The sequence below is a fragment of the Phyllostomus discolor genome, chromosome 2 (assembly GCF_004126475.2).
Source record: "Phyllostomus discolor isolate MPI-MPIP mPhyDis1 chromosome 2, mPhyDis1.pri.v3, whole genome shotgun sequence".
Taxonomy (NCBI): Eukaryota; Metazoa; Chordata; class Mammalia; order Chiroptera; family Phyllostomidae; genus Phyllostomus; species Phyllostomus discolor.
The window spans coordinates 112154068-112181387 of record NC_040904.2 but is presented as its reverse complement, the minus strand read 5'-3'; the positions used below and the strand labels follow the sequence as shown (position 1 = coordinate 112181387).

General features: G+C 40.2%; 2 protein-coding genes across 9 annotated transcripts in view; one reads left to right on the top strand and one right to left on the bottom strand.

The window, feature by feature from the left end:
* The window catches only part of FLT1 (fms related receptor tyrosine kinase 1), a 188294-nt gene extending 178619 nt beyond the window's left edge, over positions 1-9675 (top strand). For both annotated transcript variants that reach the window (XM_036018359.1, XM_036018360.1), the window contains exons 30-31: positions 3609-3703; positions 6735-9675. In XM_036018359.1, coding sequence (XP_035874252.1) covers positions 3609-3703; positions 6735-6933 — 294 coding nt within the window. In that variant the 3' untranslated portion in view covers positions 6934-9675. The remainder of the gene's footprint in view (positions 1-3608; positions 3704-6734) is intronic.
* Positions 9676-14573: 4898 nt separating this feature from the next.
* The window catches only part of PAN3 (poly(A) specific ribonuclease subunit PAN3), a 136714-nt gene continuing 123967 nt past the window's right edge, over positions 14574-27320 (bottom strand). For 3 of the 7 annotated variants that reach the window (XM_036018355.1, XM_036018356.1, XM_028504596.2), the window contains 4 exons: positions 26970-27099; positions 26450-26514; positions 20810-20948; positions 14574-17501 (listed from right to left, as the gene is read on the bottom strand). In XM_036018355.1, the coding sequence (XP_035874248.1) occupies positions 17361-17501; positions 20810-20948; positions 26450-26514; positions 26970-27099 (475 nt within the window). In that variant the 3' untranslated portion in view covers positions 14574-17360. The remainder of the gene's footprint in view (positions 17502-20809; positions 20949-26449; positions 26515-26969; positions 27100-27320) is intronic. The other 4 variants (XM_036018354.1, XM_036018357.1, XR_004901420.1 and 1 more) reach the window with 3 other exon arrangements.

Below are 27320 nucleotides of genomic sequence, written 5' to 3'. Positions count from 1 at the left end.
TTCCCTGAGGCCTCCTCATGATCCTGCCTGTCTTAGACGATTTCCCCCCATGGGAAATCTTACCTGTCATTAGCTAACTGATCAAGCATTGGGGGCCGGCACAGAACAGGCAGCGTTCATGCCAGGGAAATAAGTTTTATCTCCTCAGTGTCTCCTGGTCTGAAGGTCTCTTACTCAGCCTGAGCCATGGAGGGTTACAGCTTCCTGAGACCAGGCAGGGCAGACCCAAACTATTCCATAGTTTGAAGATGACCCAGAATTCACTCCAGGATCCAAGTCTTTGCTTCGTCATAATTTAGTCCCTTAGGAAACTTCATTGTGTGTTTGTAAGCTTCTTGGCTACCAGCAATGGAACCCCACTTTCAGAGGAACAGCACTCAAAATGGTGAGTGGCCAAGCGTGCAAACTTTCTCACAAGAATAACCGGAGACTCTGGAAGAAGTTCATCTGGGCCTATGTTCCTTGCCACTTAGGTTCCAGAGGTTGAACAGCCATGTTGCCAGCCAGACACTGGGAGGAGCAATCCATGTCATCTGGCACATGGGAGGGCTCAACAGCTTGTCTCTTTAAAGCCCTGGGGCCCGGAGTTGAGGAGATATGGGAGGAGAGGGAGTGCTGGGCAAGCATGTCCCTGTGGCATCACAGAGCCTCAGCCTCACAGTGTGGTCCCCAGGAACACAATGCTGCCCCTAAGTGGGCCACCACTACTGGCTCTTGGGACCAGCCATACCCACCGAGCCTGCCTTTGCACTGTCACAGGATCCCAGGGGACTCATGTGTACATTGAAGTTTGACAAGTGCTGCTGATGACTGTGTCCCACAGGGGGCCTAGAAAACCAGCTATAATGGGCAGGAAATGACCACAGTGTGGCCTTGCGACAGAGCACAGTCACCATAAACAAACAGACAAACACAGGGGAGGGAAGCGGGGATGGCTGGGGTGGCAGGGAGCGGCGGGGGTGAAATGGAGGCAACTGTGCTTGAACAGTAAACAAACAAACAAACAAACAAACAAACAAAAAACCCCAGCAAAACTGCTTCAAACACACCAAGAGGAAAAGATTATTTAAACATTTAAGAAACATCACAAATAAGCCCAGAATACAAAGGTAAAGTAGCTGGAAATCTTGTTTTGCCGCTTAGTACATAGGTCTTAGGTCCAGGGAAATGATACCAAGCAAATGTGGAGGGTTTCTCTCCATCTTACCCTCCCCACCCTCATCCAGTGGGAATTGCGGCAGCTTCTGTGCTTGCTCAGGCCTGTTTACTGGCGATTAAGGACATGAACACAGCTCAGCAGCATGTACAAAGGGTGGCAGGAAAAAGTATGGAATTTGCTTACTGGAAATGGTGTATTAAAAGAGTAATGAGTCTGCACAAACTCAATGCTAAAGATGAACCAACGAGAAAATAGAATTGTTGGAAACCATAGCCAAGAAGGGCCTGAAAATTCCATAGAATCTTCAAGAAAAAGAAATAAGCCATGTCTTTATATTTCTCAGAATTTCTGCATATCATGGCCACCAAATAACAGCATTCTTATAGCCAATACTCATCTGCCAGAATCAGTTTTAATACGAGTCTGTCCAGAAAGTATCCAGCCACATACTATGAAAAAGAGACACACATATTGAAGAAGACAAGAAACTTTGTACACAGGACAATGACACCTCAGCCCCCTTCAAAGTAGGCACCTTGGGACCTCACACTGTTCTCCCAATTACTGTCAGTTGTCCCGACATATTTTCCTGAATCTCATCAACCGTCTGAAATCTCCTCCCTTTCAAAGGTGATTTTAGTTTGGGGAAAAGCCAGATGTCACAGGGCACCAAATCTGGGCTGTAGAGGGGGGCTGAGTCACCTGGGTGATTTGACGTTTTGCCAAAAAATTCTGCACAGGACATGATGCATGAGTGGGCATGTTGTCATGATGAAGCTGCCAATCACCAGTTGCCCATAGCTGTGGCCTTCTGAGTCACTCAAACAGTTTCCACAGAGGAATGTTCAAACTTAACACAAAATTTCATGCAGACTCATGCTCTACTCGCTCAGTCATTTTGAATGCTTTGGCCACACAGCACACATGCTCACTCAACAGCATCTACCACCCCCATTGACTAGTACAGTGAAGTTGTCATTGTTCATACATGCGCATTCCAGTTCACTCTCCTTGGCTGCAGGTTACATCAGTGTCATGCAAACCATTCAGCATATTAACAAGGGTTGGACTTTTTCCATACATACCTTGTATATTTATAATTTGCATAAAAGTTTCCTATGAAAAATGCTCTTCTGTTATCTACAGTTTCCCATTTTATTTTTTTCTACCATCAGGAAGGGCCTCAAAGCCACTGGGAATAGGCATTTCTTGCAACTGACAAGGTTTAGACTTACCAATATGGAGACTGCTTTGTTTTAATGGGCAGGGGTTGTGGAAGGTGAGAATGTAGTCTGGAATGACTTTAGAAGTGCATCCTCCTATTCCCCCCAAATCTAGTGTGGACACCCTGGGTCAAACAAGAAGTGTAACTGTTACAGAACAAAACCGGGGGGAGGGATGTACAATATACTATTACCAAAAGGACCCCCCTTTTTCTCCGGGCAACTGTGGGTTTCCCCCACACTAGGTTTGCTACACCTGCTGCCAGAGGAAAGACATCTCTCAATGCCAGAGATTTGTGAAAAGGAAAGGATTTTTATTTAAAGCTATACAGACTTAAGAGTAATGACTTAATGTCTTCATTAAAACACTAAAGTCCTTTAGAATACAGATGCACACAGTCCTTCCTTCTCCCTCTGCCCTAGTCTGGGGTATCATATCTCAGGAAAAGAAGTAGACGTCTGTGATTTGAGCTCCTGGCACCATCAGCTCTGTCACCGCCACAATCTCCAGTTAGTCCCAAACCATGTGGCACCTTCTCATGGCCCACTATCAAGAGTCCTTTCACCCCTTTTCTCCCAGGCAAAGTCTCTCCTGCTGCCTAAGCCATGTGGCAAAAGGGAGCACCCCAAAGCCGCAGGGTCCCCACTCTGCCAAAGCCTCATGGCTTTCCCTGGTATGGCTGCTGCACCTGGGTTTAAATCCCAGCACGAGTCTTCCTCTGCAGTCCCATTTCCGACTTCTCCTACGATCAGTTATACCCACCAGCATTCCCCTATTCTTCCAGCTTCACTGGGCTACCAGTGAATCTGCTGGGGCAGGTGTGGCCCCATGGCATGGACCCAATCATCTCCAAGCTCTCACCCCGGTGCTGTAAGCAAGGGGAGCTGCCCCCCAGTTACATCTTGGATGGAAGTCACTTCCATTCCCCTGGCTCAAAGCCTGGCTACAGCTGTTTAACATATCCCTGAAGCCAGTTAAAGGCTATAGATATGTTAAATGACCATGCCAGAGGTTAGCTGCAAAGCTGTTGCTATGCAAAACAGCTTTCAATGGTGCTGCTCCATGTGTCCCTTTCCCCAGCTCAGACTTGTGGGGGTGAGGACATCATATATATATATTTCTAATATTTCCTGGACACCTTGAGTTCTGGATCCTGTTACAAATCCCTATTTGGGCCCCACCCTTGGCTGCACCGTTACATCACCTCTGTCTTTCTTCCCACCAGGATTATCGGCTGGATGGTGGCACTCTGCTGGCCTCCCCTTTGCTGAAGCGCTTCACCTGGACTGAGAGCAAACCCAAGGCCTCACTGAAGACTGAGTAAGGAAGCTGGGTGTCTTTCCTATGATCTGTTGATGGGGGTTGAGGGAGTGAAGAAAAATGCTGAAAAAATGGTTTAATGGGGATATTTGAGAGCCACTTGTCCTCCTGAACCATAGCGTTCAGGCAGTACTGAAAAATGTTTTTTTCCCTCAGAAGGGCAAGGAGGAGGACATAAAATCAGACATAAGAGCACTAAGCCCTGGAAAGAAAAACTGGTTTAAGAAGAGAGAATATGCAGAAATTTCCAGCAAAGACAGGCAGTCCAAACACACCAAACACAGTGCCCCAGGAACTGCCCAATCTGCCCAACTGTGAACAGAGCAGGCATCAGACATGCTGTGGGGCAGGGAGAGAAGTCACACCCATCGTTATGCCCAGGGCCAGCGGCATTTGTGCAAGAAGGGTCACAGTGCAGTGCTATTTCCCAACCCTAAAACAGGCCACCCTGAGAATCCAGCCCTTCGAAGGAAGACTTGCTTCCTGTTTGATCCTGGCATTTCTCCTTACATACTGGGGCCAGCAACAACTACTCTCAGAATTACTTCAGCCCTTGCTTTGTACTCCACTGGCCCTGGCAGGCATTCCATCCTTTCCTGGTTTCAGTGCCTGCCCATCTCACCCACAGGCAGAACCTGCTCCTCTTTCATCGAAGTCAGAGGTCAGCAGACTCTTTCTCAAGGGCCAGAGGGTAAACAAAGACTCCACTCTGCCACCCGCAATCTAAAAGCAGCCCTGACAATATATAAGCAAAGAGGTGTGGCTGTATTCCAATAAACTTCAAAAACAGGCAGGCGGCCCTAGCCAAGGAGCACATGAAAAGATGCTTAGCATCAGTAGTCATCAGGAACATGCAAATCAAATCCACAATGAGACAGTACTTCACACAACTAGGATGGCTAGAATCAAAAAGTCTCTTGGAGGCGGTGTGGAGCAATGGGAACCCTTGTGCAGTGCTGGTGGGAATGTGAACGGTGCAGCCGCTGCAGAAAGCAATCAAGCGGTTCCTCAAAACGTTCAGTGGAGTCACTCTGTGACCCGGCCATTCCACTCCCACACCCAACATAAATGAAAGCCATGTACACAAGTGTTTGTAGCAGCATTTCTCATAATAACCAAAAGAAGAAACCATCCTGATGCCCATCAATTCATGAATGAATAAATGAAGTGCAGCATATCCATACAACAGAGTATCATTTGGCAATACAAAGTCTGAAGTACTGTGGGGGGTGCTGGATGGAAGGGGACAAAAGTGGAAAAATTGGGACAATTGTAATAGCACAAACAATAGAATACTTTTTTAAGTATGAAGTACTGACACACACTACAACATGGATGAACCCTGAAAACATTGTTAAGTGAGGGAAGCCAGTCATAGAATACCACCTATTGAATGAGTCCGTTCATAGGAAATGCCCAGGAGGGGCAACTCTATCATGATGGGAAGCGGCTCAGCAGTGGTCCAGGCTGCAGGGGGAGGGTGGCAGGGTACACCTCCGGGTCTGTATGGGTTTGGGGGCGATGACAAAAATCTTCTAAAATTGAGTGTGCTTATGGTTGTGCCATCTGTGAATATACTAAAAACCATTGTACACTTTATATAGGGGAATTGTATAGTATGCCAATCACATATCGACAAAGCTGTCATTTAAATCAAAAGCAAAACCAAACGGGGGGCCAGCCCACAAACAAACAGGTGTGTTTGCCGGCCCTGATCTAAATCAAAGGAGAGTGACTAATGCCGCTCGGTGACGCAGTCCACAGAGCTCACTGGCCACAACTCTGTTGGAGGGGAACACGTTCAGGCAAACCTCTGCACATCTGTTTGCTTCTCCCATGAGCACGGTAACAGCACCAGAATCGAGTGCCTTCCTGATGTCTTCAGAGGACGACAGATGGGGGAGCCACGAGGGGTGGGGGGAAGTGTAGGATACCATGGTCTGTTGTCTCCTCCTTTGGAACACCGTAGCAAATGTGCAACCATGTTTATCTAGATCTTCCTAAAGGAAGGAACACCATTAAGTAAAATGGAGAATACGGAACACAGGGCAAATGCTGGGCGAGCTAGGCCAGAGCCCGCCCAACCGAGTGGCGGTGCACAGGCCCTTTCATCTTCATCCCAGCCATGAGAGAAAACCGCTGAACAAACATGGAAGCAGAGCTTTTCTTCCTGCGTGTCTGCTTAAACTGGATGTTAACATGTAGAGCCCAGAAGCAAGCTTGTCACTATTGAGACTTGTCAGTGACATACAGTTTCCTAGAATGCAAACATGACAAGGAAGCAACTGTGCTAATCTTTTTGTATGAAGCTCTGTTAGTTTCTTGAGACTACCGTAACAAATTACCACCAACGTGGTGGGCTTAAGATGAGAAATGTATTCTCTTGCAGATCAAGGCGTTGGAAGCTATGGGGGAGAATTCATCTCTTGCCTCCCCCAGCTCCTGGTGGCCCCTGGCAGTCTTTGACTTGTGGCCATGTTTCTCTGCTTCACCTTCACATCACCTCCTCCTGTCTCTGGTTGTGAATCTCCCTCCCTGCCTCTTTTATAAGGATGCAGGTGATTGTATTTTGGGCCCACCTAGATAATTCAGGATAAGCTCCTTCTCTGAAGATTCTCAGCTTAGTCACATCACTTGCCATATAAGGTACTAGTCACAGATCCCAGGAACTTGACATCAGTACTTTGGGGAGCATTTTCTAGCCTACCCCAGAAGCTAATTGAACCAAGAGTGGAGGAGAGCTATCCCCAAGTCTTGGGAGTTACTTTCCTGCTGGATTTATAGTTTTGCATGATCTCATCACATATTGCAACCCCAGCCAGCAGGGCGCATCCTTCTGCCTGGTGACAGGCAGCTGGTAGAGAGGTGGTGTGCCCTGCAGGACAGAGAACCTCACCTGAGTCTGAAATGGGATTCAACAGCCATCAACTCTAGGACAATTTGAGCAAATGACACATTAAGAAAGAGAAGACATCAGTGTGATTTCAAGAAACTGAATTTGTACATTTGATGATTTTCTTTTTTTCTTTAGCATGAGAGTAACCAGCAAGAGTAAGGAGTCGGGGCTTTCTGACCTCACCAGGCCTACTTTCCGCAACTCGGGCTGTGGGCGCATCAGCAAAGGCACGCGCAGGTTCGCCTCTGATGACTCCGAGCTGGACAAGGTCTTGTGCTGCTCTCCTCCCCCTGACTACAAGTCGGTGGTCCTATACTCCACACCCCCCGTCTGAAGTGTGACACACAGCCTGATTTCCACAGCCACATGTGTATTTATACCCTGAGAAAATGAGCTTTTGCCAGTATTATACACATATACATTTACACCTCTACCTTTCCACAGGGGCCACATGCTTTATGTGATTTTTAATAGTGCTTTTTTTCTGACTAACAAGAATATAACCCCAGATAGAGAGAGTAATGGTGACAAGTGAAGGCCACTACTGCTACACTCTCACATTACTCAGCGTGCTCGAGAAAACTGTTTAAGCCCAGAGAGTCCCTGCTCCTTCCCGCAGATGGGAGGGCATGGATGACTCAGAAGACACCCAGCACAGGAGGCTGGCCAGCTGCTGCAGCCCTGGAACCAAGCTGGCTGGAGCGATGCCTCTGGGTCCTTCGGCAGACATGCCGTGCAAGGGGAAGGAAGGGAGAAATGCAGAAGAGAGAAACAGAGGACAGGGTGTGAGAAAGGAGAGTTTGAGCTGGACCACAAGAAAGAGGTGAGGGCTTCCTGCAAGGCCCCTCCAGTGGCTCCCAAAGCCCTGACCTGACCTGTCCCATTTGAGAGCCCAGCCTGGGGTTTGCAGAAAGAGGGCACCTTTCCTCATTCTGGGAGGCAAGGAAAGAGCAAACATTTTGGGGGACAAGAAAGCAAATTTTATAACATCAGCTAGAGGACTAGTTCTTTGTCCATTCCTGTATATGGCACATTTTTTACTTCTAGCACTGAGGGTGGTACTCAGAGCTGAGCCCATACTACTGGCCCCTCGATCAAGACACACTGAATACTCACTGAGCTAGCCCAGTCGGCATATTAGATCAGGGTGTGCAGCATAGAGCTCACAGTAACCTCACGGGAACGTCTCTCGTCTGTTAGGGAGCGTCTCTGGTGGGCTTAAGGCCCCATTTTAGAGAATATTGTTGGAGTCTATTTTGAGTGTTAATGTATAGTCAAGACACTTACCTCAGTGTTTTGTATTAGCCTGTTTTGTACAGTTAGTTGTAAAAGGAAGCTGAGGAGAATGAAAATGCAGTCTTGTGGAGGCTTTCTCTATATCAAAACTAGGATAGGAGTGAAAAAGACAAGGCAGAGTGAAAGCCCCTCTCTCTACCAACCAAACCAACTCACAGAAACAATTGGGACCCAAAGGATAGAAGTCAATCATGGTTTTGTTTTTCTTTTTTAAATTTCACGGGGATTCCACTGTCCAGTTTTTCTCCTGGGAAGATGTGTTAGAGCATTTACCAAGGTTTATTAAGCACTTTATGCTGCTTGAGAACAGAGGTGATACGTAAGATATTTCTAGAATCAGGACTCAGGATATTAATCAGCCATCAACAGGAGAAAAGCCTCTCTTCATCTGCTTTGGACCTCGCCTTGGTCTGAGGAGGATGGAAACAGGGAACCGGGTGTGCAGGGTGCCTGCTCTTCCATGGTCTGAGGGCCCTGGCCTCCCGGATGGTTCTGTTCTGTTTGATGCTCAGTATTCAGGGCACTTGGAGCCAGTCACAGCTGGAGAGGCAACAGCAAATTGCTGCTTCCAGTAGAGAAGATGTGGTTCCCTTGATTCATGTAACTTAATTCTAGAACCCGAAATGTAAGTAGTGGAAGAATCCTTCCCGTTGTCAGTCTGGTTTTAAGGTTCTTTGTACGAAGAGATGGAATTCGTCACATCCCTAGTGAGACAGTGGCTGCTCCGACGGTAGCTCTGCTGCGGGCGCCTCCAGCCAGCAGAGCACTGGGTCGGCCTGTCCGCCAACAGCCAAGTCCAAACATCACCTGCACAAAAGCACCTGTGACAACCGGTGACAGTGTAAACCAGGAAACCAAGAGGAGGTTAAACATGGGGAGGATAAAGACGACCGCAATCAATTTTCTCATTTTTTCAAATCAGATAAGGATCCAGCAATTAGTGAAAATCAAGTAAAACCTTAGCTATGTATGAGGTCCTGATTCCAATCATCTCATTTTTAATCACTGAAACCTTAATAATACCATCTTACCAATAGAAAACAATGTATCATATGTTAATTCAGTTTCTTGAAAGACTTGAGTGTGTAGCCTGCAAGTTCATCTGTCAAAAAAGGTTCCCATCTGGAGTCTGGACAAAGGAAGGAAAATGGCAGCTTGCAGTAACGTGTGCTGTATGAAGTTGCACAGTGCTCGCCACAGACAAGTTCACTGAAGCAGCACCGAAAACTACAGCACTATCCAACCGATGGCGTCATGAGGGTCGTCTGTCCCGACAGGCAGGGTCGGCACTGACAGGCCACAGCAGTGTTTCTTGCAGGATTGGAGAGAGAGCACGCGTGTAGCAGCACGGGCAGAAGGGGACAAAACGCGGGGAAGTGCTGGTCTAGTCAGTCTAAGAAACGATGCTCAGACCTTAGTTGGAGCCCGTGCAACTAACGTGTTTGTCCAAATCCTGGAAAATGTTCCTTAGGTCTTCTAGCTCTGCCCTGTTCCCTAGCCTGTAAGAATGTCAAGCATAAAATAAACATTTGCCAGCCCCTTTTAGTTGACTAAAGGATGAATGCATCTTTTGACTGACATGGTAGTAATTAAATGTATATATGTGTGTGTGTGTGTGTGTGTTTTGTGCAGAACTATTTAAGGAAACTGGAATTTTAAAGTTACTTTTATATAAACCAACAATTATGCTGCAGATAGATATATGATTTGGTCCTATCTCTCTAGTCAATATGAATGTATTTTGTATACTATCTTCACATAATAAAGTTAACTCCCAAAATCGTCTAAGTATTTTCTTCCTGACTTGCTTAGAAAAGAGAACAACAGGAGTCACAGGTTTCCCCAGGGATGGGGAGCTGGGGTTCAGGAAGGTCTCTTTAAATACAAATCACTAAACACACCACAAGAAAGGTAACTCGAGCACTGCTAGACGGGGTGAAGAGCCTTCTCTCGACACGGCAAAACAGCTGCTCTTAACAATCAAATCAAATCAAACTAGGCAGACTGCCCAGGAAACACTAAAATGACTAAGACCACAATTAAAATGTACAGGCTGAGTGCTGGCTGCAGATGAAAGTGCCCTCAATTTAAAAAGAGGCAGGCTTTTCCAAACATTAATTTTCAGCTAATAAACAATTACCATAATTATAGGGTGTATGTGTGCATGCCTGCACACAGTTGTGTATCGTATTTGAGGTTGTGTGCAGGAAACCAAACAAAATAATGGTATTTGAGACAAAGAAAGTACACCAGCTAAGTATTCTACAATTTTGTTTTGTGGGTGAAATCCTAGTAAGAAAAATAAACAATTCAGACAATCACTGTCAACATAGAAAAAGTGATTGATACACTGTCTGAGGAACTGCTCATAATCATCACCTTCCTAATACACAGGAGACTGGTTTGGAGAGATGCTGTAAGGGAAAACAGACCTGCTTTCTTAGGGACAAAGGTAAACAGTATAAATTAAAGGGATAAATGACTAATCTCAGTAAATATGTGGTTAACTAAAGGGGGCAAGAGGCATTTTATCTTCAAATATCTAAGTCTTGAGAAATATCAGTGGCTTTCATAACATAAGAGTAAAGTCACTCATCTAGGGAAATGATCTGAAGAATGCTCGAGGAACGGGTCTCATGTCATGGGTTAGAAATTTTCTCACGACTCTGGAAACTTAACAGTTCATTTGGGAATTGATTTTTTAAAATTTCCTCCAGCAGAAGGATGGCCCGTTAAGGTTTATTAGAGTCCTTGGTGTTAAATATATTACCAGATTTGGGGATTTCACAGGCCAGGGAATTTTTCAAAAATATCTTTCAAAAATATCTTGGTTTATGGGATGACACTCCGACACAAGGATGACTAGCTTTCTATTTTTTTGAGCTGAAGACATTTAAGAAAGAAAAAAAAAAACAAACCAAAAACCAAGTGGATGCCACTAACGTTCTATCTCTTGAGCTGAGTGTGTTTACTTTGTGATAATCCAATGAACTATATGCTTATTTGCAAATTTGTGTATGCTATTCTTCAATAAAAGATTATCTTTAGAATCCCATTTTAAAAGGAGTAGGAGCTTAATCTCAGGCTAAAAAATATTAACTTTATGTGCCAGCAACTATTCTAAGTGCTTTAGAAGGAAAAACTCACTTAATTTTCGAAGCCGCCCAGTTTTGGGGTCCCCCCTTGGATTAGCAAAGCCTTCATGTCAATGGGAAAATTGGATTAATCAAAGGAGAACTTCAAAATCCCACCATCACATCTACCCTCCTACAGCATCTGTGCTCACACTCTACTCTGCCTTCCCTCTGGACAGCCAACTCAAAACGCCTGCTGGGGCACCCGACCCCTTACTTGCTCTCATCTACACAAGGGCACTGCTCCGGCAATTCACCACTCCCTTACCCCCACCAGTGTTTCCCTTTCCCACTGAATCATCTCTTATATTCAGAACAAAAACCGTACATCTATGCTTTCCCTTCCGGCAGCCACCTCATTTCTCTATTCCTCTTCACAGCGGTACTCCTTGAAAGAATTGGTTATACTCCTTGTTTCTATTCCTCACCCCCCAGGCACTTTAAATCTCCCTGAGACCAGTGTTTGCTGTCACACTCACTGAAGCTGTTCCACCAGGTTATTGGTGGCCTCCAGACTGCTTAACCTAATGGCCCATTTTCAGCCACAGTCTTTCTTGACCCATCAACAACCTGACACGTTTTTACTTAGATCCCAAGACATCACATTGGTTGGGTTTTGTTTTTTGTTTTTTGGGTTTTTTTGCCCTAACTCACTGGTCACTGATGTTTCTCTTACTGGTTTTCTCTTCTCTGACCTTTGAACATTGCTCCAGTTACCCCAGAGCTCTGCCCATGGACCTTTTCTTGGTCTACATTAACTCCTTTCATCACCTCCACCAGTATGACCATGACTTATAAATTGCACATGTGAACTACATCTCAGCTCTAAACTCCAAAGTCATGTGTATGCAAGTGCTAAGTTGACATCTCTTCTGGATGCCGTGGCAGGCGTTCCTGAAGAGAAAACATTCCTGAAGATCTGCAACAATGGCTCCCGAATCCCACATGACCTTTGGCAATGTGCGCTTGCCATTTCCCCGTTCAACTCCTTTCCCCCAGAATCAGACCTGGCTTTATGACTCACTTGTAATCAACAGAATGTGGCAGGAGGGACACTATACGACTCAGAAGCCTAGTAAGAAAAAAAAAAAAAAAATCACGTGCCCTGGAAGGTTGGCTCAGTTGGTTGGAGTATCATCCCATAAACCAAAAGCTTGTGGTTTCAATTCCCACTCAAGGAACATATGTAGGTTGCAGGTTTGGTCCTGGTTGGGGCATATAAAATAGGCAACCAATTGATGTGTCTCTCCCTCCCTTCTCCTCTCTCTAAAGTCAGTAAGGATGTCCTTGGGTGAGGATAAAAAAAAAAAATCATGCATTTTCCACAATCCTTTGGTATAGTCATTCTCTGAGAGCTCCCATTAGAGAGACCCAGTGCCCATGTGTGATGAGCCTAAGCCACATGAAGAGGCCATAGCAGGTGCTTTCACTGACAGCCCCCAGCTGGGCCAGCCTTCAAGGAATTCAGTTCAGGTGCAAGATCAGATGATTTCCCAGCTGAGGCGCCAAACATAATAAAATAGAGAAGCCATCCAGCTATGCCCTGCCCAAATTGCTGACCCACAGAACCCCTGAGAATAAAAAAAGATGGTTGTTTTTTGCCATTAAATTTGGAGTTGCTTATTACCAAACCAGAACAATGTGTACTAAACATCTTAAAGTTAACAGGCCCCAGACCAAACTCCTAATTGTCTTTCCTCACTTCCCCATCCATCCCTGCCTCCTACCCCACCAACCCTTTGTTTCTACAACAGCCTCTGTCAACTCAGTACGATGCTCCAGACTTCCCTCTTCCTTCACATCCAATAAATCAGAATATCCTGTGGGCTCTACATATAATCAGAATCCATTCACTTCACACCACTTTTACTGCTGTTGCCCTACCCAGGTCCCCACCATCTTTCACTTGAAATAGTGCAAGAGTTTCCTAACCAGAGGCCAAAGTGATCCTTTTTAAGTGTCCTATCACACTATTCTGCTCCAAATTCTCCTGCAGCTTCCCCTTTCCCTGAGAGTAAAGGACAAAATGGTCTTAAAATCATCTACAAGACACTATCCTCATTACCTCTGTCTTCATTTCTGACTCACTGGATTCTAGCCACATGGACTTCCTGCCACCCTTCAAATACTCCTGGCACACCTCCGTACCTGGAACTCCTCCCCTCTGATACCTGCATGACTGCTGGCTCATTTGCTTCATTTTAAGTCCTTCTCGGAGAGGCTACCATGTAAGTCCTCCCACTGGAAATTCTATCACCACCAGCACATTCCCCCCATCTGGAGCTGCAAGATTAAACACAGGATGACCAGTTTTTAACATAACTATGTCCCATGCAATATACGAGACATAAGAAATTATCTAAAACTCAAACTCAACTTTGGTTTCTATATTTATGTTTGCTAAATCAGGCACCCCATCCACATCCTCTACTTTTCTTTTCGTAACCATTAGTTCCTCTAACGTACTACATACTTTGTCTTCTTCCTACTAGAATAATTAAGCTTGTTTCTTAACCACTATCCATGCTGTTTGAAATAATTAAGGACATGCAATTTTAAATTCTCATTCCTCACCTCTCCTCCCATCACATTTACATAGAAGGATTATTTTATGCATATGTCTACTTGCTAAAGGTGGAAGGAAAAAAAACCACTGGTTTCACAGAAGATGAAAACAATAAAGTATTTGTATTTGTATCTCCACTTGCCAGAGTGTATCAGATGTAACACTGGCCTAACATAAACAGTATTTTTAATGTTTTCTCCTAAGAAATTTAAACCTTAAAGATCCCTAAACACCTCCTCAATTCTAGGCAGACTAGTTTCCCTTCTTCTCCATGAACCCACAATGGTCCATTTTATTTTGTATCTGATTCCATGGATTTTTTTTCAAGATCCTTCTACATAAAACACCTTCTATACTTACTCTCTTCCTTCTTTGAATTCCTAAAAACAACTCACCGGTTCCTTCAGCTGAAAATAACCCCTCCTTCATTATTCTAGTTACTTTGCACCTATGCCTAAAGTCTCTTATCACTTTGCATTCTGTATTTTTTTCAACTTTTCATTTCAAACATACAGAAAAAAAGAAAAACCCACAATAAACACTGAGTACCCAGATCCAACAAATGTTGTATTTTTTTTATCTATCCTTACCTTCTGAAAAATGCTTCTGAAAGACCAGGGGGGAGAGACACCCTTAACCTATGCAGTAAATTAAGCACTGAAAAGACTAGTTATGTATCATTCCCATCCATTCACACAGTAGGTCTTCTCTCCTAAATTTCACTGTAAGCCATGTAGTATATAGACATGTTTGGGCACAATGATAAATTTTGTGAATAATAAGTATTTCATATTTGCATGTTGAGTGCCTAGAACACATCCCAGAAGGTATTTCATAAATATTTGATAAATCAATAAATCTGCCACCATTTCATCCAAAGACCAAAATTCCTCCAGAACAGGAAGTAAATACCCTTTTAAATTCCTATCATTCAACAAATCATCTTGTTAAATAAACTGGTAACAACAACAACAAAAGACAAGTTTCTCTCTGTAACTCTTTATTAAAAATACTGCTGTACACATAGAGACTGAAAACAGGACTAAGGATGAATAACTCATATTGGGATCATGACATTAGAACTTAACATACTGGTGCTTTTCAGGGAAGTTGTTGACATCCAAATCACAGAACCAAGGTCAAAAGCAAAATACAAAGGTACCCTCAAAAATATTTACAATAAAGTAAATACACTAACAGAAACTTAAAATAGGTACAAAAAATTGAAATGGCCCAATGCTACATGATTAAGGGTTGTCCTTTCTGTGCTTTTTATTATCTATCATAACAGGAAGGAATGGAAAGTTTATATCCTTTACTTGACTTTTTTCAGATATTAAAATCTTCCTATTAATTGAAAAGACTTAACTTTTTTTAGACAACCTCTTAAATGGAATTACACTATGGAAAAGAGGGCTCCCCCAAAAAACACCTAAGCAGAAGTAAGAGTTCTATTGAAAACCATTCCCAGTAAAAACTGAATGAAAAATAAATATAAAACAAGGCTTAAAAAAATATGTTATTACCTGATACCAACTGTTTTCAGGCTGATGATATTTACTCATGAAAACATATCAGCTGTCTACCTTTTATATTCAAACCAAGTCCTGAGGTTACTAGGGGCTGAAGCAAACTAGCATTTACGACACAAACATTCTTGGGTTTGTGATTTGAACCTGCCTTGCAGAGGGAAGTTTGCTGGTCTATACAGAATGAGAAATTCAAGCCCTATTTTACCCCTGCCCTTCCTTAGCTTTTGTAAAACATTGGTCCACAAATTAAATTTTCCAAAAGTCCCCAGATCCCAAAACTAAAATAGATGATCCCCTTTCATTTTCAAAGAAAACAATATTGGAAAAAATCTCCAGCCCGCTTATAAATTAAGCATTTCATATTTCTTCTAGAATACAAGTAGTTCTTTTTTGTACAAAAGAATTACAATATGATTTGTCAAAAAACATATAAAAAGACAGCTGCTCTTCCTCAAATACATGAGCTAATGATAAAAGACTTTTGCATGTTAATGTCTCCAAGTTCCTGTTCCTTTTACATAAAAGAACGTCATGGTGGCAAATGTTATTTATCCTTTGAGTAGTGAACATTATGTTCTTTTAAAATCCGTCCAGATCAAATGCAATCACTGATTTCCTTTTTCACAACTGATGCTACCGCATGTGGACGCAAACGCACTCGTTACAACATGAGAAGCGTGTCTCTAGTCTTCAAAGCTTTCAGGTGAAGAGAGGTGCTTTTTCTTGATCCAAATCTCAAGGCAGAGAAAATCATTTTAAAGCTTATAAAAAGTGGACAGAGAAATATTAAAAACTTCTCTGAAAACTACAAATATGTATAATTATTAAAATTGAAGACCATAACATCAGTTGCAAGTGCTTGGAAGTCTTTCCTGATCTCTTGAGTTTCCACATTTTCTTCATAGTTGCATGGTGAGCACCCAGTGCTAGTAAAACATTCAGTGCTGGGAAAGGATATAGTCTTCATTACTGTTTTTTAAGAAAATTCTATGTATTTGGCAGTCTTCTGTATCAAAGTATAAGTATTTCATTAACTAGAAATTCCATGAATACCCAAGTTTGGCGACAACTGCACGTCTAAATATTAAGAAAAGTAAGAGGAGGAAAATTCCAATTTTTGAGATTGACTTACTCAGGAATATCCCACATAGTTATTATCAAAAGTACTATTACTTTGGGCTAAGCAGTGACTGCAAAGGCACAGCAGATTGTTATCCCTCCAGATTCAGGTTGTAATTCAGAAAGCTCTTGATGCCAGACCACTGCTGTGTTTTAGTTCATCTTCTGAACAGTGTCTCTGTGTCTGTATCCAGTGTAAAGTACCATAATAAAGCTGTAGTTCAAAGAACAGAACTTTATACAAAAAAAAGCAAACTGGAAAGAAGCTAAAGCAATATACTCCTGAACTTCAGGCCTTTAACACAATATATGTTTTTCTATTTAAAAAAGACTGCATAAATGTAAATGTATCTGACTAGCAGGGAAACACCTTTTTCACACAAGGCTCTGGCTGAATTTGGAGCAGAGCTCTATGTGCTCCTTCCGTTACTGTTCATCCAATCCTTACAGAAAGGACTTAAATCAAATGATAGGGAAATTCATATCCAACAATTCACTGATATTTCTCCTTGTGTGTTTTAAAAAACAAAACACCCCCCCCCCCCCAATCTCAATCTGAACTAACAGTGGGTGGCATGGAGAGCTTGCATACAATACCCTTACAAGAACTATGCGCTATACTGAACTGCTATGAAATTATTTACCTGGTCCATTACATTATAAAGGGCAACCCATCCCTGAAAGAGCAAATTCTGCAACCCTCAGTGACAACTGCTGCTCAACATCATTTCCCAAAAATGTCCTTGCAAATAAATTCCCTAAATAAGTATACAATGTGGCAAAAGTTCAAAGATCAGAAAAAAGTCTTTAAAAAATTAAAATTAGTGCAGATACAAATGGAAAAAACCAAAGCTGGAGTATCATTTGACTACTGGTGCTCCTTAATCTAAAATAAATTCTTCACAGATATGGCCCCAATGGCAGCCACAGCTCTAGGATGATTGAAACATTCTTCCTTTCAAGCCAACAGTGTACCTGACTGAAATGCAAGCAGCTTTGTTCATCTTCTGTTTGTTTCCCAGATACGAAATGAGATGATGAAGACAGTTCAGCTGTAGTGCAATTCACTATTGGTTAAGTTTCTCAGCCATGTCCTGCGTGCTGTTAGCAAATACTACAACTGCCCATTGGCAGCTGCAATCAGTTCTTGAAAAGTATTTTCAAAGCAGCGCTTTAAATCACTGTAAGTCACCACAAGTACACTCTTCTCATCTCTGGAAATGAGGCTTATTTTTTCTGGCACACCAGCATCTAACTGAAACAGATACATAAAATACGGAGTTGACAGCATATAGAAGATTATCTACTTTATCTAGTTTAGGACATTTGCAATGATGATAAACAATTTAAAATTTTTGTCAAATTCACTTCTAGAGACACATAAATATTTCATATCACTAATCAGCAGGCACACACTTTTCAGCTCAGATGCTTTCACACAAATGCTACCCTATGTTTCTCCCATCTCTCATGCTTTTTCTATTAGACTGCATTATATTCCACAATTTAATTATTCCCAACACCCCCCATTTTGTTTCATGAATTACAGTGTGATGAACATATTCATCTATTTAATTTTTCTATCAAATTATTTCCTTAGGAAACTTAAAAGTACAATGAATCAGAAAATATGAGTAATTTTACAGCTTATACATACAAATAGCTTTCCAAAAGATATCAGACACCGATTTATAAGTTGTATCAATTTAACAGCAACACCACATCAAATAAGTGCCTTGCTGTTTTAGTTTACAATGTTATTACATTACCAAATGCTTTCATACATTCTCTGTTGTTATTTCCACTTGGGTACGTGCCAGTTTGCGGTCTTTACACACTGATCTGTAAGGATTCAGCAGCAGTATTTTAATGAAGTCCCTATAGTGTAAATACTAATCCTTAATCCAGCAACTAACTTACCTTGTTATAGTCTTAATTTTATTTTTCTTAGTTTTCAATGTTCGCTTTTCCTTTTTTTATTAATTCATTAAAATATATTTAAAACTAATCTGACTAAAACTCTCAAATCATTTTCCAGTTAATTTCACTCATTATCTTCACCAAAATGAGCTATGTTAAATTTTGATATTTATATATCTATATGGCAATTTCTCCTTTTTAATTTATTAGTCTCTTTTTCAAATTTTAAAATTGTTACACTTTCAGATTTGGGATAGATCTTATCTACTATACTCTTATTTTATAAAATGAAATAGAATTATCTTTTCTTTTTAAAAAGACTTTATTTTTTAGAGAGAAGGGGAAGGGAGGGAGAAAGAGAGAGAGAGAAAAAACATCAATGTGTAGCTGCCTCTCGTACACCCCTCACTGGGGACGGAGTCTGTAACCCAGGCACATGCCCTGACTGGGAATCAAACCCATGACCCCCTACTTCGCAATCTGGCGCTCAATCCACTGTGCTACACCAGCCAGGACTCTTCAAATTTTCAATTATCTTAATATTCATTAAAAAATGTTCTCTCGCCCTGACTCAGTAGCTCAATTGGTTACAGAGTGTTGTCCAGATAGGGTAAGGTTGCAGATTCAATCCCCAGTCAGGACACATACAAGAATTAACCAATGAATGCACAAATAAGTGGAATAACAAATCAATGTTTCTCTCTCTCTCTCTCTCAAATCAACCAATCAATAATGAAAAAATTATTCTCTTATGATATCTGGCCCAACCTTATTCCATCATATCTATGTACCAGTGTTTTTTCTAGTTACAGCTTAATTTATTTATCTGTTTGTTTGTTTGATTTTTACGCAGTTTTAGTTACTGGTGTTTTGATATTATGGATACCTTTTTAAAAAATCTGGTAGAATTCTTCTCCACTCATTGATGAAGAAAAACGTTTTCCCACTAAGGGAAAAGGGCAAATGAATATATAAATCATACTGGATTAGTTCAACGGTATCGTACATAAGTATTATGTTGTCTTATTGTAGGTAACTGACAATACTCTCTGAAGAGTTTTAAGGTTTAAACAAGACAAAGCAGTGCTTAAAAACAAAACACCATGGTAGTTTCCCTGGAGGGTTAACATACTGTATGAGGGGTGTACCCCACAAAACCTGGGTTAGCTACTGGAGGGTGGGCCCCTTGTAGTACAGGCTTCCCCCATTAAGTGAGTGCTCTAGGAACCCATCTGTATCAGTGTGACAGCTGGCATTGTGAGAGGCTGCGTTCAGCTTCAGTGAATTTTGAAGACTCTTTCAACCTGTTTGTGTCCATATCATGATGGGTGATTTATGAGCACACTTGCCCACACCTCACTGAGGTATTCAGTAGTTTTTGAACAAAAATGGCAGGACCCCTGTCACCCCCACCCTTCACCTGATCTCTCCGTGAGAGACTTTTTTTTTGTTGCCTGGGATGAGAAAAAGTCCTCAAAGGGAAACGTTTTGCCAGTGTGGAAGAGGTGAAAGCAAAAATGGAAGAAGCACTAAAAAGGCATCAAAATTGACAAGTTCAAAAACTGTTTTGAGCAGTGGACAAAGCGTCTCAATAGGTGTATTGCATCAAATGGAAAGTACTTTGAAGGTGACTGAGGTTCAAACATGTTAAGAATAAACACATATTTTTACAAATAAATTCCATTTTGGGGGGTCCCCTCTCTTATGTTAACAGTTTTAACTCATGTGACAGCAGGTACTTTTCTCTCCTAGTGCTTATCATTTAGGGACAGTTGAGACCAAGAGGCAGCACGTGTTTTCTGTAAAGGTCCATTAGTAAATGCTTTAAATTTCAGGGCCACATACAGTCTGTGTTACATATCCCTTATTTTTTTGTTTTAACAATCTCTTATAAATGTAAAAACTATTTTTGTGTCCAGACTATAAAAAAACAGGCCATCGAATGGATCTGGTTCATGGGCCACAATCTGTCAACCCCTGATTTAGATATAATAAACCTATACAAAGGCTAGGATTTACTTCTGGAGACCCATTCTAAGCTCTGTAATTCTACATAATCCATAAGGAAAAAGGATTTCTTCTTTCCTCTGTAAATTATATCACTTTCAGCCCTTTCAGAAACACACAGTTTGCCTCTCAAGTACATTATATACCTTTCACCTAATTCCCCATTTATAACAGCTGGGCCTACTGACATTCCCAGTACTGTGTTTTTACAATTATACTACTTGATTAGTATATCCATAGTCAACAATGAACTTTTAACATGCAGGACAGTCAACATTACTCAGAATGACTTAGAAGAAAGGAATTCAACAATTTAAAAATACTTAAACACAGAAAGAATTATTTTGCTGTTTTCCCACTCGTTTTATTTGGTATAACAAAATAACATGTAAATAAAATACAGTATAATTGGGTTGGAGAGGCAGTCATTTTGTGGCATTACTACAATAAAAAATATTATGTATTTAGGTGTTTAAAAACTCCTGTCCTAAAAATTAAGTAGAGACATCTAAAACTTAATGTCTTATAGACTATAGTAGAGTACATTTAATTTCTTAAGTCTCTCAGTATTAGTACGAAATGCAACTGCACAAACTATAGATAGCATTATGTCTTAAAAATCCAGATACAAATTACCTTGTTAAGACAAGAAATGATATGACTGAGGTCAATCCAAGGAGCACCTGCTTCTGTCACTTGATGAAAAAGATGATCCCTAAAGAGTTTCAACAGATAACGGTCTCCAGTCTCTGACCAGGTAGGATCCTTCTGAAACCTGGAGAAGGTAATACTTTACCTCAATAACTCATGCTATATGCCACATGACTGTATGTTTATTCTTCAGACTCAAAACTAGCTTTATTTTATTTTCTCCAATAAATAAAGGGGTTCTGTGTAGTTCTTTTTAATCCTCCACAAGTTATAGGAAGGCTGAAATTTTTTTTCATATTTTATGCTAATATTGCCCAGACTTATATTTTAAAAATAATCTCATTTAACATGCAAGTATTTGAATACCAGCTTCTAATTCTCAAGGGTCATCACCCCATACATAACCCTATTTTAGAATCACTTCCTTATTTAAGCTCCTACCATTAGATAAAATGGGGGAGAAAGAAATGGGTTCAGATATCCTTAGGTTATAAAAGATACTTTAGGTGAGAATTTGGTTAAAGGGGTTATCTTTTCCCCCCTCCCACCGTCAGGTTACAGAGCAGAGATAGTGAGGCATGTGCTTACTGGTTTCCTAGTCTCACATGATGAGGTGAAAGTGTGCTGCAAAAAATTGAGAACTGACCAGATTACCAGGTTTGATTTCAGTGACCTTTGAAACTTATGGTCTAGTAGTGAAAGCAGACATCCAAATAACCAAAGAAAGTTGTAACTGCATCTAAATAATCTGATTAAGAAAAAGAGATATAGTACAGACAGAAATGATCAATATTGCAACGGACACAGCATGAAGCACTTAAGAAACATAACGAAAGGTCAGTGTGGTTGAATGGGAATGGGCGAGAAAAGACTTAGAGAAAAAAGGAGTACAAAGAGAGCGTTAGAGAATAAAGGCAAGGAGGAGAAAATTAAAAGGAAAAAGGCAGAACTGAAGCAAGAATAAGAAAGAGGTCAGACTGTGCAGCCTTGGCCATGTTAAAACATTACTCTGCATTCTAAGAACAAGGGGGGAGCCCAGCACATGGTTAAATACACTTACACTCATGCTTCGCAAACATCATTCCAGGGACTTCCAATTAAAATTGATTCAACATACCCATTTACCTCTGTTCCCTTTCAAACCGTCACCAAATCAACAACAAATATCTTTAAAAGGGTACAAACACACAAGGACAAAGGGATCATAAGCAACAATAGCAGACAAAAAAACTGTCACAGAAATTTGGAAGGTAGAAGGCAGACAGGTATGACTCAGCAGAACTGAACAAAACTGAACTCCAATGCTTAAGAGGGGATTGAAGAGGAAAGATCACAAGAAGCCAGCCAGAACAGTAAGGCTCAGGGACTGACGTCATTAGGTATCGCTAAAAGTGCCAGTGTGAACTGAGGCTGAAAATAGCAGAATGATAAAAAGTCCCACACACAGCAAACAGATAACTCATTTTTCATCCCTGTCCCCACCAGAAATCTTCTAAACAGGGCAAACAGAAGAATCTCCAGTCTCTGGTATGCCAGGCAACACAGGAGCTGAGGAGCAGTGGGTGAGACTATTCGACCTACACTTTTCCCCTCCCTAGCTTCCCAAAGCTTGGCTTATGGAGTTTATACTACAGACAGAAGGTTGGAAGATTCTTTTCTGGAGCTGTTGACCTGCCCAACGGAAATACTGACATTGGGGAGTCTAACAAAAACAAATAAAAGTCATACCTAACAGCATCACACACTCTGCTTGTGTCACAATTTCTGCCCCCACAAGGAGTTTCCCATTAGCTTTTTAGGGCCTCATTTTTAATACAAATGGACAACCAAGCATCAGAAATGCTTTGTGGAAAAAAACAAAACAAAGCAAATTCTTGTTTCCTATGAAATACTGAAGGGAACAGAATAAAACTTAAAACCAAAAATCTCTGACAGTCTCAGAGAGCAGAAAGTTCTTGAAAATTAGAAATATGATAGCAGAAATTAAAAAATTCAAGGATTAGAAAAACCTTTCATTTTAGACAAAATAAGTCGAGATAATTGCCTAGCAAGCAGAACAAAAAGATATGATACAAAAAATAGAAGAGAATATTAGAAAATCAGTTACAAAATGTAACATCTGAACAACAGGAATTCCAGAAAGAGAAGAAGTTATACACACAAAGGCATATCTATGTGAATTCTTGAACGTCAGTGATAAAGACCCTAAAAGTATGGGGGGAGGGGAAGGATTTGGAAAGAAAATCGCTTTAAATCTGTCTGGAAGTTAAAAGACAATGGATCAATACCTCAAATTCTGAATAAAACTAGCATTACTATTAGTCAGCTATGTCCTACTAGAAGTACTAGGTAACACAATCACTCAAGAGGAATTAAAGTTATAGAATTTAAAAAGGAGTAAATATAACTAAGAATATTTGAATATATGACTATATGCTAGGAAACCCAAGAGAATCTGTAAGGTTATTAATAGGGTAAAAAATTTATAGAAATCTGTAATTTTCATGTACATTGATAAGCAGTATAGAAAACAGAATGAAGGAAAAACTCCCATTTATAATGGCAACAAGAAAAAACACCTAAGAATAAGCTTGGTGTGCTGTAACTATATAAAGAACAACTTAAACACCAAAGAAAGCAGAAGTCAGCCAATACAGTGACATGACACTACCTTGGTTAAAAGAACTTGACATATAAAAACACAGATATTCCTTAAAGTTATTAATAAACCTGACATGTCATCCTCTAAAAAATGCCATCAGGTTTACTGATTTTTTTATAAACTAAAATAAGCTGATTATACAATTTATACAGAACATTAAGCAGTTTTAGGAAAACAGCAAAAACAACACAAAATAAAATGGACGTAAGAAAGAATACTACTACTTTTTAAAATGTCAAAAATTAAAAGAATGTGAAAGATACTGCCTTAAAACCACTGAAGGAAAGCTAAGTTACTCAATAAGATAGCTTTTGGATCACTGGGTAGTTTTCTGGGACTCATACATACCTTACATCCTACATCCCAAGTATATATAAAAATTTTAATATGGAAAAAAAATAAGCAGAGTCAAAAGAAAGATGAAACACCTAAAAGAAAAAAATCACGAAAAGTCTCTCTAGCTCCTATTCTCAAAAAAAGACAATCCAACTGAAAATAAAAATGAGAAAAAGAAATGAACCGACACAGAAGAACACAAATGAATCAAAAATATAAAAAACAGGCAACATGCCCATTAAGAATAAAAACAAAATAAAACTGCACCTACCGGGTTGGCAAAAATCTGCAAGTTTAAAAAAAGTATTGTTGGTGAAAGACCCTCATACATTATAAACCCTTTTGTGATAATAAATTACAGTGACATTCCCACTAACCTAACAATCACCACTGGGCCTATATTCATGCTCACAACATGAAGTAGAGCCAGTCTTCTGCAGCACTGTTTATACTAGCAAAGATGGAAAACCACCCAAATGCCCATCAATAAGGAACTGGAGAAACAGTGCATCCATAGAATGGACTATGTTAAATGGCCATAAATTATGACGAAGAACAGCATACTTGGCTAAGAGCACAGACTCTGGAACCATAATGCCTGGATTCAAAACTGGCTCATATACTTACTAATTATGTGAGCCTGGACAAGGTAGTCACCTTTCTATGCCTCAATTCTCTGTTAAATGCGAACACTAACAGCACCTGCGTCACAGGGTCGTTATGAGGCTTATGTTAGGTCATTTTTGTAAACCACTGACAACAGTGTTTGCGGTACACTAAATATATCTGAACAAAATGATTTCTAAAATGTATTATTTTGAGAAAAGCAGCAATATACAAAAAAAGCAACTGTATGGTTTACAATCTATATATATTGATAATTGACAGGTGCAGGTAGGAGTTTGGGTGGGGGGGGAGTGAGAAGACATAGTAAAACCCTCGGAAGTATATATAAGAAACTAATAAAGGTTGGTGGGAGAAATTGGGGAGACTGGGTATATTAGGTATAAAAGGAGAGATTTTATTATTTTTACTGTAAACCCTTTCCTACTTTTTTAAAAAAAATGTGTCCATTGTTAATTAAGTCTATTCAAAAGACTTAATTAACAAAAAAAGAATTTTCTGAGGACAATCTAGAATTTTATACCCAATAAAGTATGAAAGTAGAATAAAGATATTCTCAAACTTGCAAAAACAAAAAAAACTCACCTTTCTCAGGAAGCTACAGGAGGATGTGCTACATCAAACCAAAAAAGACTAAACCAAGAAAAAGAGCAAGAAGCAGGATATCCAACATAAAGGGAGAGACAATGAAAACTCCCAGAATAAAAGTAAAGGGAAGCTCCAGTTTCGAAAGTGTGAATGTGAGCAGGCTTAAATCTCAACCACCCCAGATAGGAACAGGACAGAGGCTCCAAGGGCAACTTCTCTAAGGGGGAGAAAACAAAGGAATTGGTAGGTTACCTAATTCTGACCATATGGAAAGGTGTTTTAGAACTCTGGCAGGGAGTTTGGAATGGACTGGCAGTAACAGTTTTTCATTTGCTTAGTAGTTTTTTATGTAAGATACTCATTAATGTTATAAAAACAAAAATTGAGAAACAAAACACAAAAGAAAAATAGTTATGATTTAGTATGTGATACAGCTATTTAGATTTATCTTATTATAATAACTAACACTGAATCAAAACTTAACATTTATGGGAGTGTGTGTTTTCAGTTAATGGGAAGGAGTATGAAAGATAAAGCATCTTTCACAAGACAAAATCACTAGGTGAGTTAAATAGTGAACAAAAGCAAGAAAAAGTACTGTAAGAATCCATTTAAAAATAAAGAGATAAATGCCAAGAGAAACATAAAAGTATCTAAAAAATAGTTCAGCATATAGTCATATTCTCTTCATTTAGAAAAATTCTTAGGGAAAATACTAATTGAGTCTTTTAATTTTGAAGAAAGATAAGTGGACCTGAATTCTGTGGTAAAAAAAAAAACCCTCAAGCAATGACATTTATCTATCTCTGTGACAGAGGTGACACTCCTGATCTGTAGCTGACACTATAGTCACAACAGCTCTGACACTGCTCTCTGTCTTTGACAGTTATGCAGTTCAAACATCAGTTCTGCTTCTTTCTTGAACAAATGGTTAACTTACAAATGAGGCAGAACTACATGACAAATAATGTAAGATGGTGATGCTTTTCCACTGTCACTGATATGACAGCTATAAATAATGTGCTTTATTAGAAGATAAAAGACATACAACAATGAGAGATTTTTGAAATCTCTACTTTCGACAGGTAAACTGAATTGACCAGAATTCAAAAAGGAGTCAGGGTAAAGGTAGTACTACTGATCATCATAGAATGTTCACTCATGTGCAAACCACACTGGAGATCTAACACAGTGTATTTTTTTTTAGGTACATATGTGTGCGAAATCCTTAAGGACCACCATGCCTAGGCTATGATTAAAAGACAGTACCCTAATGACTAACAGTAGGCTTAAGGTCACTTCGCCTGAGTTTTTTTTTTCCAAATAAAACCAGTAAGGGTAAGGTATACTCATTTTTATTATGCAAAATCATGCCCTTGATTGAAAAAGTGTTGTAAAATACTGTAAATCCTTACTCCGGCCTCTCATTGATTGTTCCCAATTTTGCTAGAAGCCTAAACAGTCTTCCATTTTGAACTTCCTATAAAACATTTTAAAAAGAGACAGAATATTAATGTTCCAGCTAACTGAATATAAAAGCAAAAGTTTACAAAAACTGGTATCCTGCACCAACATAACCTTTAAGCAACAGACCCTAATATTCCAACCTTTTGATTATACTTTTAAACACAATGTGTCCATGTCACTTAGCAGTAATACTCAAGATTATGCAGCTGGCCTTTTTTAAGAATTGTTAACATAATTCACATTAAATAAAAAATCAAGATTATGTCACATCACTATAGCAAGGCCATGAACAAAAAGAACAAGTGCCACATAAAAAATCAAAATGTTAAGCATTCAGTGAGGGCAAAAATATCTGCAAACCATCTGAGCCAACTATGCACTATATTCAGTGTAATAATTACTATGCTTTATATTTATTTGTACACACAGATGCAAGCCTATATACAGGCTCTTAAATGCACTCTTTACCTTTGCAAGGTCCTCCTCTATGACATCATTTCTCATTTGAGCAGCATCCAATTGAGTATAAAATCGAGCACCAATCATGGGCATGATGTCATTGACACTTCGCATCCTGTTTTGGTCAGTCAACAGGTATCTACCCAACATACAGAAAAATCACTTGAATGCCAAACATGCAATCAAAAAAACATAGCCCACAAGCACATGGCTACTAGTGCTGTTATCATATCAGTGCGCACAATTTTGAAAACACTCTTTCATGCAAATTCACTTGTAAACTTAATAATTATATTTCTTTTCTCTGGAAAAACCTTAAGAGCCAATGAGAAAACTGTAAATGTGTCTCTTTCCCTTCAT